This window comes from Papio anubis, chromosome 6 (genome assembly GCF_008728515.1).
Source record: "Papio anubis isolate 15944 chromosome 6, Panubis1.0, whole genome shotgun sequence".
Lineage (NCBI taxonomy): Eukaryota > Metazoa > Chordata > Mammalia > Primates > Cercopithecidae > Papio > Papio anubis.
This window is the reverse complement of record NC_044981.1, coordinates 84129435-84147939: the sequence shown is the minus strand read 5'-3', so window position 1 is coordinate 84147939 and position 18505 is coordinate 84129435. Positions and strand designations below refer to the sequence as shown.

Below are 18505 nucleotides of genomic sequence, written 5' to 3'. Positions count from 1 at the left end.
TGGACTCTGATGTTGGATAAGAAGGAAAGGGAACCCTGAAAGAGCTGATGGAAATAGGATTGGACCTCTGAGAGTAAGTAAGTAGTAAGAGGGAGAGAAAGTCTGATGGGATGAATCTTCTTATTTATTTATTTTTTATGTTTATTGTTTACGGTTTATATTTTCCCAATAGAATATAAACACTATGAGGGCAGCAGGGTTTTTCTGGTTTTTGTTTGTTTTTTTCCTTTTCACGAATGTAATCCATGTGCCTATAACAATGCCTGGTACATAGTAGATACCCACTATATATCTGTTAAACTAAATGAAGTAAAAGAAACCTAACTCAGATGATGGTGGAGGTGGTGAGAAGTGGTTAGATTTTAGATGTATTTTGAAGGTGGAGCTGCAGGATTTGCTGATGGATTGGATGTCAGGTGTGAGAAAAGGAGAATAGTCAAGGATAACCTAAAAGGTTTTGGTCTTGGGCTGCTAAAAGAATGATGTTACTATTTGCTGAGATAGGGAAGAGCATGAAAGGAGCAGGTTTTAGAGTTTGAATATTAAGAGATGAGATTTGGATATCAAATCTGAGACATCTGTTAGGCATAAAGTAGAGGCTCAGTAGGCAGTTGATATCCATCTAGAGTTAAGGGAGCGATTTGAGCTGGAGATATAAATTTGTAAGTCATTAGCACATTGATGACTTTTAAAGCCATGAGACTAGATGAGACACCAAGGGAGTGAATGAAAATATAAAAGAGATCCAAGGATTGAGTCTTGAGACAAAACATAGAGGAGTCAGGGTGATGAGGGGGAGCCACTAAAGATGACTGAGAAGGAGAGGCCAGAGAGCTAGAAGGAAAACCAGGAGGATATAATAGTATTCTAGAAGTCACATGAAAAAATGGTTCAGGAATTCCCTCTTTCATCAAAAAGTGATCAGTTTTTCTTATGTTGCTGAGAGCTTAAGGTGAGAACTGAGAGTTGACCATTTGATTTAGCAACGTGAAGGTTATGGGTGGTTTTGATTTTGCAGAAAACAAAATCTTAAAAAATTATTTTTTTTCATGAAATTTAGTTTAAAGTCTTTGGACAAATGTTAAGACTTCACTTAGGTAGATAATATTGTTTTTATTGTGTTTGGAAATATAAGGCCAGGCTCAGTGGCTCACGCCTATAATCCCAGCATTTTGGGAGGCCGAGGTGGGCGAATTGCTTGAGTTTAGGAGTTGGAGACCAGCCTGGGCAACATGATGAAACCTAATCTCTACAAAAAATACAAACAATTAGCTGAGTGTGGTGGTGTGCGCCTGTAGTCCCAGCTACTGGGGTTGCTAAGGTGGAAGGATCGCCTGAGCCCAGGAGGTTGAGGCTGCAGGGGCTGACATCACGCCACTGCACTCCAGCCTGGGCAACAGAGTGACACCCTGTCTCAAAAAGTAATACATATACATAGATCAGTTAAAATAAGTTGTTTAAAAATTGGTTATATGAAGTGACTTCCTCTATGCTATACTGTCATTCAGAAAAAAAGGTAAAAAAAAAATCAGTCTTTCTAGCTGAAATAACCACTGATAGTTGTTTGAAAGAAGATTTTGGTTAGCATTCTCTCAGAATGATGTCATGTTCTAGCATGATCTTTATCCTGAGATATAGAATAAGGTCTACAACCTTTTAGTATCAGGTTGGAGAAAGTTCCAACCTGATAATAAAAACCGTATAGGGCATGTAATCCCAGCAATTTGGGAGGCTGAAGTGGATGGATTGCTTGAGCCCAGGAGTTTGAGACTAGCCTGGACAACATAGTGAGACCCTGTCAACCCGCTCCCCCCAGCAAAAAAATTAGCTGGGTATGGTGGCATGCACCTGCAGTCCCAGCTACCTGGGAGGCTTAGGCAGGAAGATTGCTTATATTTTTAAGGGTTTTAAATTAATAACTTTTAATGTAGTGGTATAGAACTTAGAGTTTTAATGGAAGTTCTATTCACTGGTAATTTTTCTTTTGCTGTTATATTTGATTGTCAATTTTAATAATTTTTTTGTCCTTAAAAGATATAGGGTAGTATCTTTTAAAAGTACAGTTTAAATTGAGAGTACTTTATGAACACTTGCATTTTTAGATTGCTTTTCCATTTAAAATGTTTTAAGAGGCTGGATGTGGTGGCTCACGCCTGTAATTCCAGCACTTTGGGAGGCCGAGGCAGGTTGATTGCTTGAGCCCAGTAGTTCGAGACCAGCCTGGGCAACATGGTGAAACCCTGTCTCTACTAAAAACACAAAAATTAGCCGGGCTTGGGTGGTACACACCTGAAATCCCAGCTACTTGGGAGGCTGAAGCAAGATAATCACTTGAACTCGGGAGGCAGAGGTTTCAGTAAGCCGAGATTGCACCACTGTACTCTATCCTGGGGGACAGAGTGACACTTGGTCTCAAAAAAAAAAAAAAAAAGTTTTAAGAAGGTGATACTTGAGAATTGTTAATTATAGAAATTTAATCTGAAACATTTCCTTTAATGGAAATTATTACCTATCTTTGTTGTTTAGGAAGATTCTTACCTCTGAAGACAATGTTAGGACCAAGATATGATAGTCAAGTTGCTGAAGAAAATCGGTTCCATCCCAGCATGCTCTCAAATTACCTAAAGAGCCTAAAGGTAAGAAACAAAACTTCTTTTTGTCATTGATTTAATATACTTTGTTCACTCTTATTCTTCAGGTGACTTTTAAAAAAATCTTATTAATTAAAATAATTAATAGACTCAAGGGAAGTTGCAGTAATTGTACATAGAATTCTGTGAACCCTTCTCCCAGCTTCTCACAATGGTGTCATTTTATATAATTGTAGTACAATATCAAAAGCAGGAAATTGACATTGATACAGTACTGCTAACTGATTTCTGATCTTATTTACTTTTTATATGCATTTGTGTGTGTGTGTAGTTCAGGACAGTTTGATCTCATCTGTAAATTCATGGTGGTAGTTATAGAACTGCTGCATCTCCACAAAGGAATTCCCTCATGCTACCTCTTTATAGCCAGACTCTCTCCTCACCCCTGTCCCTGTACTCTGGCAGCTGCTAATCTGTTCTCCACGTGTAGTTTTTCCATTTAAGAGAATGCCCACCTGACGTCCTGGCCCCCAGCAAAACTTACTATAGCCTCCACTAACGACCATACCCTAAGCTACCAAGGAAACTGACTCTGTTTACAGCTGAAGAAACCATACAGAGACTACACTACTGCATGCATCCACAATCATAGCCAAAGTGCTCTACCGAAGCAACACCACAGATATTTCTTCAGGAAAAAGTCCTTCCCTACAAAAACTAATTCCAAAAATTGGGACTGGAGCTGGGCGCCGTGGCTCATGACTATAATCCCAACACTTCGGGATGCTGAGGCACGTGGATCACTTGAGGATAAGTGTTTGAGACTAGCCTGGCCAACATGGCAAAACCCTGTCTCTACTGAAAATACAAAAATTAGCCAGGCATTTTGGTGTGCACTTGTAATTCCAGCATACTCAGGAGGCTGAGGCACAAGAATCGCTCGAACCTGGGAAGCAGAGGTTGCAGTGAGCTGAGATCACACCAGTGCACTCAAACCCAGGCAATAGAGCGAGACTCTATCTCAAAAAAAAAAAAAAGAAAAGAAAAACTGGGGCTGGGATGGTGGCTCATGCCTGTAATCTCAGCACTTTCGGAGACTGAGGCAGGAGGATCGCTTCAGGCCAGGAGTTTGAGACCAGTGTGGGCAGCATAGGGAGACCCTGTCTCTACAAAATATTAAAAATTAGCCGGGCATGGTGGTGTGTGCCTGTAGTCCCAGCTACTTGGGAGGCTGAGGTGGGAGGATCACTTGAACCCAGGAGGTTGAGGCTGTAGTGAGCCATGATCATTCACCGTAGCCTGGGCGATAGTGAGACCGTGTCTCCAAAAAAAAAAAGGAGAAGCGAGTGTTACACCAGATGTGCAGATGTCAATGTAAGGACATGGGAAACATGAAAGAACAAGAAATATGGCACCTCCAAAGGAACACAATAATCCTTCAGCAGCAGATAAAAAATTCATAATCCGTCAGCAGCATAATAAAAAAACTTCATGAAGTGGTGGACAGATAATTCAAAATTTTGATACTAAGGAAGCTCTGTGTAAGAAAGAAGAGAATATTGAAAAGCAATACAGAATACTGAAAAGGAGTACAAATCAGAAAAACGATTCAGGGGATGAATGAGAAGTTTACCATAGATAGATATCAGAAATCCAAACACATTCAGGAACTGAAGAATTTATTGAATGAAATAGAAAATAGAACGAAAGCTTCAATAATAGACTAGATCGAGCAGAAGAAATAATCTCAGAACTTAAAGACAGGTCTTTGGAAATAACCCAGTCAGACAAAAATAAAGATAAAAGGCTAAAATAGAATGAGCAAAGCCTTCATGAGATATATGACACCAGAAAGTGACCAGATATTCAAATTTTTGGTGTTCCAGAAGATGAAGAGAAAACGAAAGGGTTAGAAAACCTATTTAATGAAATAATAGATGAAAACTTTCTAAGTTTAACAAGAGGTTTAGACATCCAGGAGGATCAAAGATCCCCAAAAGATAACATCTTTTTTTTTTTTTTTTTTTTTTTTGAGACTGAGTTTGGCTCTGTCGCCCAGGCTGGAGTGCAGTGGCTGGATCTCAGCTCACTGCAAGCTCCGCCTCCCGGGTTCACGCCATTCTCCTGCCTCAGCCTCCCGAGTAGCTGGGACCACAGGCGCCCGCCACTTCGCCCGGCTAGTTTTTTGTATTTTTTAGTAGAGACGGGGTTTCACCGTGTTAGCCAGGATGGTCTCGATCTCCTGACCTCGTGATCCGCCCGTCTCGGCCTCCCAAAGTGCTGGGATTACAGGCTTGAGCCACCGTGCCCGGCCAAGATAACATCTAAAAAGTTCTTCTCCACAAGACATTATAATCAAACTGTCAAAAATCAAAGAGAAAATTCAAAAAACATTAAGAGTGTCTAGTCATTTATAAGAGAGCCCCCATTAGACTAATAGTGGACTTCACAGCAAAAACCTTACAGACCAAGAGAGAGCAGAGGATATATTCAAAGTTCTGAAAGAAAATGCCTACCACCCAAGGATACCATACCCAGCAAAGTTATTTTTTCTTCATAAATGAAGGAGAAATAAAGTCTTTCCCAGACAAGCAAAAGCTGAGGGAATTCACCACCACTAGACTGGTCCTGTAAGAAATGCTTTAGAGAGTCCTGTACCTGAAATTGAAAGACTAGTAACTATCATCATGAAAACACAAAAATATAAATAAAAACCACTGACAGAGCAAACACATCAACAATGAAGGGGAAAACCTCAAATGTTACTACTATACAATACCACCAAACCGCAAAGATAAAACAATAAGAGAGAAAGAAAGGACAAAGAATATGCAAAACAACTAGAAATAAATTAATAAAATGACAGGAATAAGCCTTAACATATTAATAATAACCTTGAATGTAAGTGGATTACACTTTCCCTTTAAAAGATGTAAACTGGCTGAATGGATATAGAAACATGACCTATCCATATGCTGCCTACAAGAAACTCATCTCAACTGTAAAGACACACATAAACTGAAAGTAAAGAGGTGGAAAAAGTATTCCATGCAAATGGAAACCAAAGGTGAGCAGGAGTAGCTAAACTTATATCAGATAAAGCAGACTTTAAGTCAAAAACAGTAAAAGGAGATAAAGAAGGTCATTATATAATGATAAAAGGATCAGTTTAGCAAGAGGATATAACAATTCTAAACATATATGCACTCAACATCAGAGTACCTAGATATATAAAGCAAATATTATTAGATCTAAAGGGAGATATAGTCTCCCATACAATAGTAGTTGGAGACTTCAACACCCCACTGTCATCGTTAGACAGATCGTCTAGACAGAAAATTAACAAACATTGGACTAAATGGACCTAACAGACATTGACAGAACATTTCATCCAGTAGCCACAGAATACCCATTTTTCTCATGAAGAAATGGAACATTCTCTAGGATAGACCATATGTTAAGACATAAAACAAGCCTTAACAAATAAAAAAGTCAAAATCATATCGCATACCTTCTCAGACCACAATGGTAGCAAAGCTAGAAGTCAATAATAAGGGACTTTGGAAATTGTACAAATACATGGAAATTAAACAACATGCTCCCGAATGACCATTTCTTTAAGGAAGAAATTAAGGTGGAAATAAACCTCTTGAAACACATGAAAATTGAAACACGACATACCAAAACCGAAGAAGTATAACAAAAGCAGTGCTAAGAAGGAAGTTTATAGCATAAGTGCCTACATCAAAAAGGTAGAAGGATTCAGATAAATAATGATGCACCACAAGGAACTAGAAAAGCAAGAACAAACCAAAAATCAGTAGAAGGAAAGAAATAATAAAGATCAGAGCAGAACTAAGCAAAATAGACACTAAAAAAAATACAAAGAATCAACAAAATGAAAAGTTGTTTTGAAAGGATAAACCAAATCAATAAATCCCTTCCTAGACCAACCAAGAAAAATGAGAGAAGACTCAAGTAAACTAAATCAGAAATGAGAAAGATAATATTACAGTTGATACCACAGAAATACAAAAGATCATCAGATACTTTTTTTTTTTTTTGAGATGGAGTTTTGCTCTTGTTGCCCAGGCTGGAGTACAATGGTGGGATCTCAGTTCACTGCAACCTCTGCCTCCCAGGTTCAAGAGATTCTCCTACCTCAGCCTCCTGATTAGCTGAGATTACAGGCATGCGCCACTGTGCCTGGCTAATTTTTTGTATTTTGTACTTGAGACAGAGTTTCTCCATGGTGGTCAGGCTGGTCTCGAACTCCCAACCTCAGGTGATCTGCCTGCCTTGGCCTCCTAAAGTGTTGGGATTATAGGCGTGAGCCACTGTGCCCGGCCCATCAGAGACTATTATGAACAACTATACACTAACTGGAAAACCTGGCAGAAGTGGATAAGTTCCTAGATATATACAACCTACCAAGATTGAATCAGGAAGAAATAGAAAAGCTGAGCAGACCAATAACAGGTAGGGAGATTTAATCAGTAATAAAACATTTCCCAACAAAAAGTCCAGGGTCAGATGGCTTCACCACCAAATTCTACCAAACTTTTAAGGAAGAACTAACACCAATCCTCAAAAAATTGAAGAGGAGGGAATTCTAGCTCATTCTGTAAAGCTAGCATTATGTTTATACCAAAACCACAACAAAAAGAGAAAACAGGCCAGTATCTCTGATGCAATGATGGTTCAGCATATGCAAATCAATAAATGTGATACATTACATCAGTAGAATGAAGGACAAACACCATGCGATCATCTCAATAGAGTCAGACAAAGCATTTGATAAGAACCAACATCCCTTCATGATAAAAACTCTCAACAAACTAGGCATAGAGGGAACATACGTCAACATAATAAAGGCCATATATGACAAGCCTACAGCTAACATCATACTGATTGGGGAAAAGCTTTCGGCTTTTGCCCAGAGAATTAGAACGAGACGAGGACGTCCACTTATTCATCATGGTACTGGAAGTACTATCTAGAGCAGTCAGGCAAGAGAAAGAAACAAAAGGCATCCAAATTGGAAAAGAAGTCAAATTGTCCCTCATTGCTGATGATATAATCTTAAATCTAGAAAAACGTAATGACTCCACCAGAAAACAGATCTGATGAGAAATTCAGTAAAGTTGCAGGATACAGAATCAACATACAGACTGGGCAGCAGGTCACACCCCTGTAGTCAAAGTGCTTTGGGAGGCTGAGGTGGGAGGATTGCTTGAGGCTAAGAGTTCAAGAACAGACTGAACCCCAAAGCGAGACCCCATCTCTACAAAATACTTTTTAAAAATGTAAAAGTTGTCCAGGCACAATGGTGGGTTCTTCTAGTTCCAGCTACACAGGAGACTGAAGTGGGAGGATCACTTGAACCCAGGTGTTCCAGGCTGTGGTGAACCATGATTGAGCCACTGCACTTCAACTTGGGCAAAAGAGTGAGACCCTGGCTTTGAAAGAAACAAAAAAGAGAAAACAACATACAGAAATCAGTAGTGTTTCTGTATGCTGATACTGAACTAGATGAGAAAAAAATCAAGAAGGCAATCCCATTTATAATAGCTCCAAAAAGGGTAAAATACCCAAGAATAAATTTAACCAAGAAAGTGAACGATCTTTACAAGGAAAACTAGAACAGTGATGAAAGAAATTGAATGGGACACAAACAAATAGAAAGACTTCCATGCCCATGGATTGGAATAATTAATATCATTAAAATGACCATACTTTCCAAAGCAATCTGCATATTCAGTGCAATCCCTATAAAAAATATCAATGACATTTTTCATAGAAATAGACAAAGCTCCTTTTTTATTTTATTAAAACATTTTTTTTTTTTAAATGGGATTTCACTGTATTATCTAGGCTGGTCTTCAACTCCTGGGCTCAAGCAGTTCTCCCACCTTGGCCTCCCAAAGTGCTAGGATTACATGCATGAGACACTGCACCCCACCAGAATCCTAACATTTATATGGAACCTGAAATGACCCTGAATAACCAAAGCAATCTTGAGCAAAAGGAACAAAGCTGTGGGCATCACACTACTTTACAATATATTACAAGGCTATAGTAACCAAAACAGCATGGTAGTGGTATAAAAACAGACTAATGGAACAGAATAGAGAATCCAGAAATAAATGCACGCATTTACAGCCAGCTGATTTAAACAAAGGCACCAAGAAGATGCACTGGGGACAGGACACTCTCTTTAATAAATGGTGTTGGGAAAATTGGATATCCATATACAGAAGAATAACTGGACCTTTATCTCTCACCATATACAAAATCAACTCAAGATGGATTAAAGACTTTAAGTGTAAGACCTGAAAGCGTAAAACAGTAGTTTTGAGAAGAAAGCATAGGGAAAACACTGTAGGACATTGGTTTAGTAACAATTTTATGGCTAAGACCTCAAAAACACAACTAAAACAACAGTAGACAAATGGGATGATAGGAAACCAGAAAGCATCTGTGCTGGGTGCAGTGGGCAGTGACTCACATCTGTAATCCTAGCACTTTGGGAGGCCAAGGTGGGAGGATTGCTTGAGCCCAGGAATTGGAGAACAGCCTGGGCAACAGAGTGAGACCTCATTTCTTGGTGGCACATACCTGTGGTCCCAGCTACTTGGGAGGCTGAGGCAGGATGACTGCTTGAGCCCAGTAGGTCAAGGCTGCAGTGATTTACATTCACACCACCGTACTCCAGCCTGGGCAGTGAGTGAGACTCTGTCTCAAAAAATAAAATTAAAAAAAAAAAAAGCTTCTGCACAGCAAAGGAAACAACAGAGTGAAATAACCTATTGAATAGGAGAATATATTTGCAAACTGTTCTTCTGAGGGATTAGTATCCAGAATATACAAAGAACTGGACACAACGGGAAAAAAATCCCATTAAAAAGTGGGCAAAGATGTGAATAGACATTTCTCAGAAGAAGGCATACAAATGGCCAACAGATATATGAAAAAATGCTAAAAACATGCTCAACATTACTAAACATGAGGAAAATGCAAATCCAAACCACAGTGAAATATCATCTTGCACCAGTTAGAATGGCTATTTGTGACCAGGTACACTGGCTCATGTCTGTAATCCTAGTACTTTGGGAAACTGAGATAGATGGGAGGATTACTTGAGGCCAGGAATTTGAGACTAGCCTTGATAACATAACTAGACATCATCTTTAAAAAAATTTAAAAAATTAGCCAGGCTTGAGGTACATGCCTACCATCTTACCTACTCAGGAGACTGAGGTGGAGGGATCCTTTGACCCCAGAAGATCGAAGTTACAGTGGTGAGCTATGATTGTGCTACTGCGCTCCATCCTGGGTGGCAGAGCAAAACCCTGTGTCTCTCAAACAAGCAAACAAACAAAACAACAAAACTATTATAAAGAAAAAAACCAACAGATGCTGGCAAGGATGCGGAGAAAAGGGAACTCTTATATGTTGTTGATTGGAATGTAAATTAGTGCAGCCACCCTGGAAAACAGTATGGACATTTTTCAGAAAACTAAAGTAGAACTGCTATACGATCTAGCAGTTTCACTACTGAGTATGTACCCAAAGGAACAGAAATAATTATATCAAAGGGATACATACCTGCACTTGCATATTTATTGCAGCACTGTTCACAATAGCAAAGGTATGGAATCAACCTAAGTGTCCATCAGTGGATGAATGGATAAAGAAAATGCGGCATATATACACAATGGAATACTATGCAGCCATGAAGAAGAATGAAATCGTCATTTGCAACACATGGGTGGAACTTGAGGTCATTATGTTAAGTGAAATAAGCCAGACACAGAAAGACAAATTTCACATTTTCACTCCTGTGGGAGCCAAAAAAGTTCGTCTCACATTTGTAGTCCTAGAACTTGGGAGGCTGAGATGAAAGGATCACTTGAACCCAGGAGTTTGAGGTTACCATGAGTTGTGATTGTGCTACTACATTCCAGCCTGGGCAACAGAACGAGACCCTATCTCTTAAAAAAAAATTTGATCTCATGGAAATAGACAGTAGAATGATAGATGATAGATATCAGAGGGTGGGAAGGGCGTGGTGAAGGGAGGTTGGTTAGTGCAAACATATAGTTAGATATAATGTATAAATTCTTATTTTCGATAGCAGGGTAAGGTGACTGTTGTTAGCAATGATTGTATTGTGTATTTCCAAGTAGCTAGAAGAGAGAACTTGAAATACTCTTTAACACATAGAAGTGATAAATACTCAAGGTGATGGATACTCCAGATACCCTGATTTCATCATTACACATTACATGCAGTAACAAAATATCACATATACCCCGTAAATACATAAAATATATCAATTAAAGTAAGTGCAGATTGTTTCTCTTGCCTTTTTTTTTTTTTTTCCTGTGACGACCCAAGGGGGAAAGAGGGAGGGAGCGGAAACTCAAGGATTAAAGTGGAGAAAGCGTGGCTTTTTCATCCTGGCTAACACAGTGAAACCCCGTCTCTACTAAAAATACAAAAAGAAATCAGCCGGGCGTGGTGGCGGGCGCCTTCCCAGCTGCTCGGGAGGCTGAGGCAGGAGAATGGCGTGAATCCGGGAGGCGGAGCTTGCAGTGAGCCGAGATCATGCCACTGCACTCCAGCCTGGGCGGTTTCAAAAAAAAAAAAAAAAGGTAAGAGGGGCTTTTGGAGGAAAGTCGGGGTGCTGATAGGAGAGAAAATAAAGATAAATACCAAGCAGGAAAATTTGGGGATTGAAACAACCATCAACCTATGTGGTATAAATTGTCTTCTTTTTTATATTAGAGTATATGCTTCAGAATGGGGTGGAAGATGTATGAATTTACTACTACTTTTTCTAGCCTCAGTATTGGTGTGCATTTGTTAGTGAGACTGCCTTGCTGGCTGATTGTGATTCTAGGTTTTAAAGATTTTTCATACTTAAGGCCCCTGAACGCAAATCAACTTCTTCAGCTAGTGCTCAACAGAAGAAATAATGATTTTTGTTCCAATCCAGAAAGAAACATCGGCTATGATCGACTTATTGAGATGGGATTAAGCCTCCAGTAATACGCATATGGCCATGTATACTGTTCTTCATTGGTTATTTAAGGAATTTATGAGAGAATTTTGACTATACGTACTTTATTGACTATATGTACTTTTTTACCCTATGTGTTAGAATTTAACTGCCCAAGGTGTGATTCTTAGGCATCACATGGTACCTAAAAATCATGATAATGATTTTTGTCATTTAAGAAATAGACAATACGTTCACTTATTTCAAAAATCCAGAAGTTTTAAAAGGTTGGTGTCATGAAGTCTCCCTCTCACTGTTGCTCTCTATCTGCCTAGTCCCTCACCACATACCACACAGGTTCCAATGTTTTTAGGTTTTTTAATACATCCTTTCAAAATTTCTTTATGTGTATATAAGCAACAAAAAACACAGATTGCTGTGTTCTCCCCTGCACACTCAAGGTAGCACATTATATATGCTGGTGTGAACCTTGCATTTCCAACTTAAGAGTATACTCTGAAGATCTTCATATATCAGCACATAGAACTTCTTGTTCTTTTTTTTTTTTTTTTTTTTTTTTACAGATTTATAGTATTCCATTAAAGTATGTACAAGTTGAGCATCCCTCATCCAAAATTATAAAATCTGAATCTTTTTTAGCATCTACATGATGCCCAAAGGAAATGCTTATTGGAACATTACAGATTTTGGATTTTCGTATTAGGATTGCTCAACCTGTAAGTATAATGCAAATATTGAAAAATCTGAAATCCTAAACACTTCAAGTCCCAAGCATTTCAGTTTAGAATCTTCTTACTGCTTTACTTGGATGGTTTCTTTATGAAACCGGAATATGTGTGCTGATATTTTGTGAAATTTACCAGCATGGGGTCATTTTTACTGCTTTTGTGTGTCTTCACTGTATTTCCCCCTTGTGATGCTTCTGCTTCCCTGTAATCTGTCCCATCTTCTCCAGATTCCTTAGCTCTTGTGTAGATGAGAGATAGGTCTACCACTTTATGGTGTGCTCTTTCTTACTGGAAATGTACTTTTGTTGCCTTTTTTCTAAAATCTGCTGCTCCTGGGTCTGCTTCTCTTTTCTTCCTTTCCATATAGCTTCTGCAGTGTTCTTAACTTTTTGGCAGAACTTAGACATTTTTTATGAATGTGTGGATTTTATGTGCCTTAGTTTTACAGAAAATGAAACTTTTTTTTTTTTTTTAACAATGTACCTTGTTTTTATATGATAAGGAGAGGGAAATTTCTTATTTAATTTTTTAATCTTTTTTCCCCCAAACACATGGTTTTTCAAGTGATCCTCTTGCCACGGCCTCTCAAAGTGCTAAGATTACAGGCATGAGCCACTGTGCCTGGCCAAATTTCTCTCCCATACTGCCATCTTCTTAATAAGATTGTTTCTATTTTTAACCTTGCTTCTTTTCAAAAAAACATAACTTGAGGCTTTAGTATATTTTCAGAAAATAGAAGAGTTGTTAATAACAAAGAAAGGGATATCTATATAATATATATAATGAGATAAGATATACGCACACACACACACACATATCATATATATGATATAAATGGTTTGTCTCATCTTTTAAGCCTGGGATATAAAATGGTGTAGTCAGTAGATATTAACAGAGTTATTGGTAGTGGCTGCTTAGGCTGGGGTGGATGATGTGTGCCTGGAGCTTGAGTTGTGGTGTATTTCAGATAGGTGCTATTCCTGCTCTGGCCTCTTGTCTAATAAGTCATAGGTGCAGAGGTATATGCAGCAAACACTAGAGAAAACTCTAGTGTTTTCTCTTTTGCATAGACTTTTGTGATGTTGGCAGTAGAATTTGTTTTGCTTATATTCCTGTTCCTTCCTTAGTTTGGGAGTTAATTTATTTTATCAAGAGCCTGCTTAGTTTTAGTGTCTTGAATAAGACTTAGATAAGTGGTACTTTTATTATCAATTGCTCAAGGGCAAAGTACATACAAAATATCCCTCAGTGTAGATGGATGAACTGTAGTATTGCCATTTAGTCAACTTATTTGGGAACAAAGTAAGTTACTAGTAAATCTGCCCTTTTTTTTTTTTTTAGGTTAAAATGGGCTTATTGGTGGACCTGACAAATACTTCAAGGTTCTATGACAGAAATGACATAGAAAAAGAAGGAATCAAATATATAAAACTTCAGTGTAAAGGGTAAGTTATATATTGAGGTTCTTTAATATTGAAACCTTTCATCACAATTTGTAATCTCTTTTTTCAAAAAAACTTTTTCTATATTACTAGACATGGTGAGTGCCCTACCACTGAGAATACTGAGACCTTTATTCGTCTGTGTGAGCGCTTTAATGAAAGAAATCCACCTGAACTTATAGGTATGTTTGGCTTTACTTTGCCACTGTTGAATATTTTATTTTGCAGTTAGGTTTCTGTTTTCTTGTTTGCAAATAAGTTGATATGACAGTTTTTTTTTCTGTTTTAAATAATGACCAAGTAGTATTTATTAAAATGAGAGATTGACTTTTGTGAATTATGTAATAAATGTATGTTCATAATTTTTACATTTTTCAAGATAAAGCCCTGATTTCCCCTCTTCAGGTGTCCTGTTGGGAAAGTCTGTCCTAAACACTACATATTTATTTTTTATACTTCTACATTTTATAATTTTACATTTTATACTGTATGTATTATTCTGAAACTTCATTTTTTTCATTCAGTATTTCTGAGAGTGATGTATGATGATGTAATTGTAATTTTTGCTGCTATATAGTATTCCATTATACAAATACACTATAGTTTATTATCTTGTTGATGCACAATTCCTTCATCAGATTTTTATTGATTGCTACTCTATCTATGCCAGGCATAGGCTCTTGGAACACATCAGTGAAGAAAACAGAAAAAAACATCCTGCTCTTCCAGAGCTCATATTCTAGTGTGGGCCGGAGGCTGAGGGAAGGAGGGCAGGCAATAATAAATATAATACGTAAATTTTCATAAAATGGCAGTTACTGAAAATGACATTTGAGTTATGTTTAGGTTTTTTGTTGTTTTTTTTTTGCTTTTATAAACAATGCTGCTAGGAGTGGTCTTCTAGAATTTTTAAGGTTTGGTTTTAAATTTAATTTTTTTTTAATGAAAGAAAAATTAGTTTTTGAGACAAAGTCTTGCTATATCGCCAGGCCGGAGTGCAGTGGTGCGATCTTGGCTCACTGCAGCCTTGAACTCCTGGGCTCAAGTGGTCCTCTCTTCTCAGCTTCCTGAGTAGCTGGGATTACGGGCACACGCCACCATCCCCCACTATTTATTTTTATTTTTATTTTTATTTCTTGTAGAGACAGGGTCTCACTATGTTGCCCAGGCTTGGTTTGAACTCTTGGTGTCAAGTGATCCTCTTGCTATGGCCTCTCAAAGTGCTGAGATTACAGGCATGAGCCACTGTGTCTGGCCAACTTTGATTCTCTGTTATTTGTGTTGGTATATGGTTTAAATTGAGGATGCAATTTAAAGTTTCCTTTTTTTTTTTTTTTGAGATGGAGTCCCACTCTGTTGCCCAGGCTGGAGTGCAGTGGAGTGATCTTGGCTCATTGCAACCTCTGCCTCCCAGGTTCAAGCGATTCTCCCACCTCAGTCCCCTGAGTAGCTGGGATTACAGGCGTACACCACCACACCCCGCTAATTTTTGTATTTTTGTATTTTTTTCTTTTTGAGATGGAGTTTCGCTCTTATTCCCCAGGCTGGAGTGCAATGGCATACTCTCACTTTACCGCAACCTCCGCCTCCCGGGTTCAAGTGATCCTCTTGCCTCAGCCTCCCAAGTAGCTGGGATTACAGGCATGTGCCACCATGTCCGCCTAATTTTGTATTTTTAGTAGAGATGGGGTTTCTCCATGTTGGTCAGGATAGTCTTGAACTCCCGACTTCAGGTGATCTGCCCGCCTCAGCTTTCTGAAGTGCTGGGATTACAGGTGTGAGCCACCACGCCCAGCTTAAGTTTTGTATTTTTGGTAGAGATGGGGTTTCACCATGTTGGCCAGGCTGGTCTTGGACTCCTGGCCTTGGGTGATCTGCTTACCTGCCTGGGCCTCCCAAAGTGCTGGGATTACAGATGTGAACCACCGTGCCTGGCCAATTAAATGTTTTCTACATAACCAGCCATTTGTTTCAGCGTAGTTTATTGAGTAGTTCTTTCTCTTCTTAGGACTAGATGATGTAAATTAGCTTCATATATCTACTCTTTGAAAATATTTCCTATTCATCTCGTTTTAATTTTTTGGTAATATTTTAAAACTTTTGTTAATCAAATTTTTTTATGTCTTGCTTGATTTTAAGTAGCTAATGTTTTTCCTTATTTAGATAATTGACAGAAAAACTGTTAGAAAGTTTGGGAATATATTGAGAACATAAGATAAAAAAGAAGACATCAGCAACTTTCCTGGAAACAAGCAATAATTAGTTAGAAAATATGATTAGAAAATAGTCCCATTAATCTTAATAATATTGGCTATCACATATTGAACATTTCCTTCCTGCAAGTCTTTGTGTAAACCCTATCACACACATTGTCTCATTTTCTTTTCATAGCAGTTATATTAGGTAGATAGTATTGTTATGTCCCTAAACTGAGACTTGGAAAAGTTAAGACTGCTGAAGGGTAACTCACACAGCTGGTAAGGGCTAGAGCCTGGATTATATCCTAAGCAATCTGTGTTGCAAGTTCATACTTAAAACTACCTCTCTCTTCTATAACAGAAGTACAAAACACCAAGGAATTGTTATTAATAAATGTAGATGGTCTTAAGGAAGAAAATATATTTAAATATTAAAATAAACATGAAGAAATGGAGAGGCATTACTTGTTTCCACATTAATTTCAAAGTTTTAATGTTATTCAAACAAAAATCCCAATGAAAGTTAGGCAGAATTACTTTGAAATTAATTTGTAAAATCCCACACCTCTATTAAGTCACTGAATATCACTAGGCACAGAAAAAAATAGTTTGGCAAATTAGACACGCAAGATTATGAGCAAGAAAAATTTGAAAAACGAGTAATGAGGAGCTTTTTCTTTCCAGTCATTGAATCATATGGTAAAGCAATGGAACCAGCAGCAGTAGTTCCTGGTGGTAAAGGAGATGTTTTCAAATTAGAGAGGAAAGGTGTGGTTTTTCACCAAATGGTGTTCCGTTAGCCAACCACATAATAAGTGAATTTTAGGTGTATTAAATATTTTTAAAAGGATCAATAAGAATATAGGAGAAAATAGTCAATATTTATTTAATTCTGGAGTAAAGAAAGAAGGATATTCCATGTATATCACCAAAGACAGAATCCATAAATGAGTATTTTTCTTTTAGGAGTGCTCCTGGACTGCCTGCGTCAGAACCACCTGCAGATACTTGTTAGAAATGTATGTTTTAGGGCCTATCCTGGACCTACATAATCAAAATATCTAGGGATGAATGTGAGGAATCCAGATTTTTTTTTTTTTTTAAAAAGAGACAGGGTCTTGCTATGGTGCCCGCTTGGAGTACAGTGGCTATTATTAGGCATGATTATAGCATACTACAGCCTTGAACTCCTGGCCTCAATTGATCCTCCTGCCCTGGCCTCCTGAGTTGCTAGGAGTACATGCACCACTGCACTTTTGCCAGGAATCTAGATTTTCAAAAGAAAAGTATTAGGTGTCTTTTATGCAGACTTAAATTTGAGAACTGCTGTTGGAATTTAAAGTGTGGTGCCTATTAATGATGATAGTAACAGCTAGTTTTTTGTTTTTTGTTTTGTTTTGTTTTGTTTTGTTTTTTGAGGTAGGGCCTTGCTGTATCGCCCAGGCTAGAGTACAGTGGTGTGACTTCGGCTCACTGCAACCTCTGTCTCGAGGGCTTAAGTGATTCTCCCACCTCAGCCTCCCAAGTAGCTGGGACCACAGGCATGCACCACCACACCCTGCTAATTTTTGTATTTTTTGTAGAGACACGGTTTCACCATGTTGCCCAGGTTGGACTTGAACTCCTGGGTTCAAGTGATCTACCCACGTTGGCCTCCCAAAATGCTGGGATTACAGGCGTGAACCCTTGTTTATTAATAAGCTAGTATTAATAAATGCTTATTATTTGCTCAATGGACTTGGGAAACTACAGATAAGGAAACTGAGTCTCAGAGAAGTTAAGTACTTTGCCCATGGTCATGCATCTAATAAGTAGTTGAGCCAGGTTTTTTCTTTTTTTTTCTTGTCACTGCTATACTAACATGGATAAGCCAGGTTTTTAATCCAGTTTCTGGCTTTAACATTGAAATCTGTAATTAGTTGCTATGCTGGTTTCTAGTTTCACATAAAAGTGAAACATTTTCGTGTTTAAAAAAAAAACAAAAACAACAGGTGGGTGTAGTGGCTCACTCTTGTTATCTCAGCACTTTGGGAGGCCAAGATGGGAGGATCACTTGAAGCCAGGGGTTTGAGACCATCCTGGATAACAAAGTGAGAACTTGTCTCTGTAAATAAAAAAATTAGCTAAGTGCAGCAGTGTACTCCTGTAGTCCCTTAAGAGGCTGAGGTGGGAGGACTGCTTGAACCCAGGAGTTCGAGGCTGTAGTGAGGTATGATCACACCTGCACTCCAGCTTGGGCAATAGAGTGAGACTCTGTCTCTTAAAAAAAAAAATTGGAGAGGAAAATGTTTGAGGGCAAAGAAAAAAACAAAACATAAAACAACAACAAAAGACACAACAGAAGGAAGGCAAAAAGATGTTGGACAAATTGGGGTCTGGCTTGGTGGCACATACCTGTAATCCCAGCTACTTGAGAGGCTGAGGCAGGAGGATTGCTTGAGCCCAGGAGTTTGAGACTGGTCTGGGCAACATAGCAAAAATTCTGTCTTGAAAAAAGATTTTGACAAATTTGGAAAAATAT

General features: G+C 38.3%; 1 protein-coding gene across 4 annotated transcripts in view; it reads left to right on the top strand.

Annotated features, from left to right (window-relative positions):
• RNGTT (RNA guanylyltransferase and 5'-phosphatase) overlaps nucleotides 1–18505 on the top strand; it is a 335687-nt gene that overhangs the window by 17514 nt on the left and 299668 nt on the right. For all 4 annotated transcript variants that reach the window (XM_021937590.1, XM_021937589.1, XM_021937592.2 and 1 more), the window contains 3 exons: nucleotides 2527–2636; nucleotides 13686–13789; nucleotides 13880–13968. In XM_021937590.1, the coding sequence (XP_021793282.1) occupies nucleotides 2527–2636; nucleotides 13686–13789; nucleotides 13880–13968 (303 nt within the window). The remainder of the gene's footprint in view (nucleotides 1–2526; nucleotides 2637–13685; nucleotides 13790–13879; nucleotides 13969–18505) is intronic.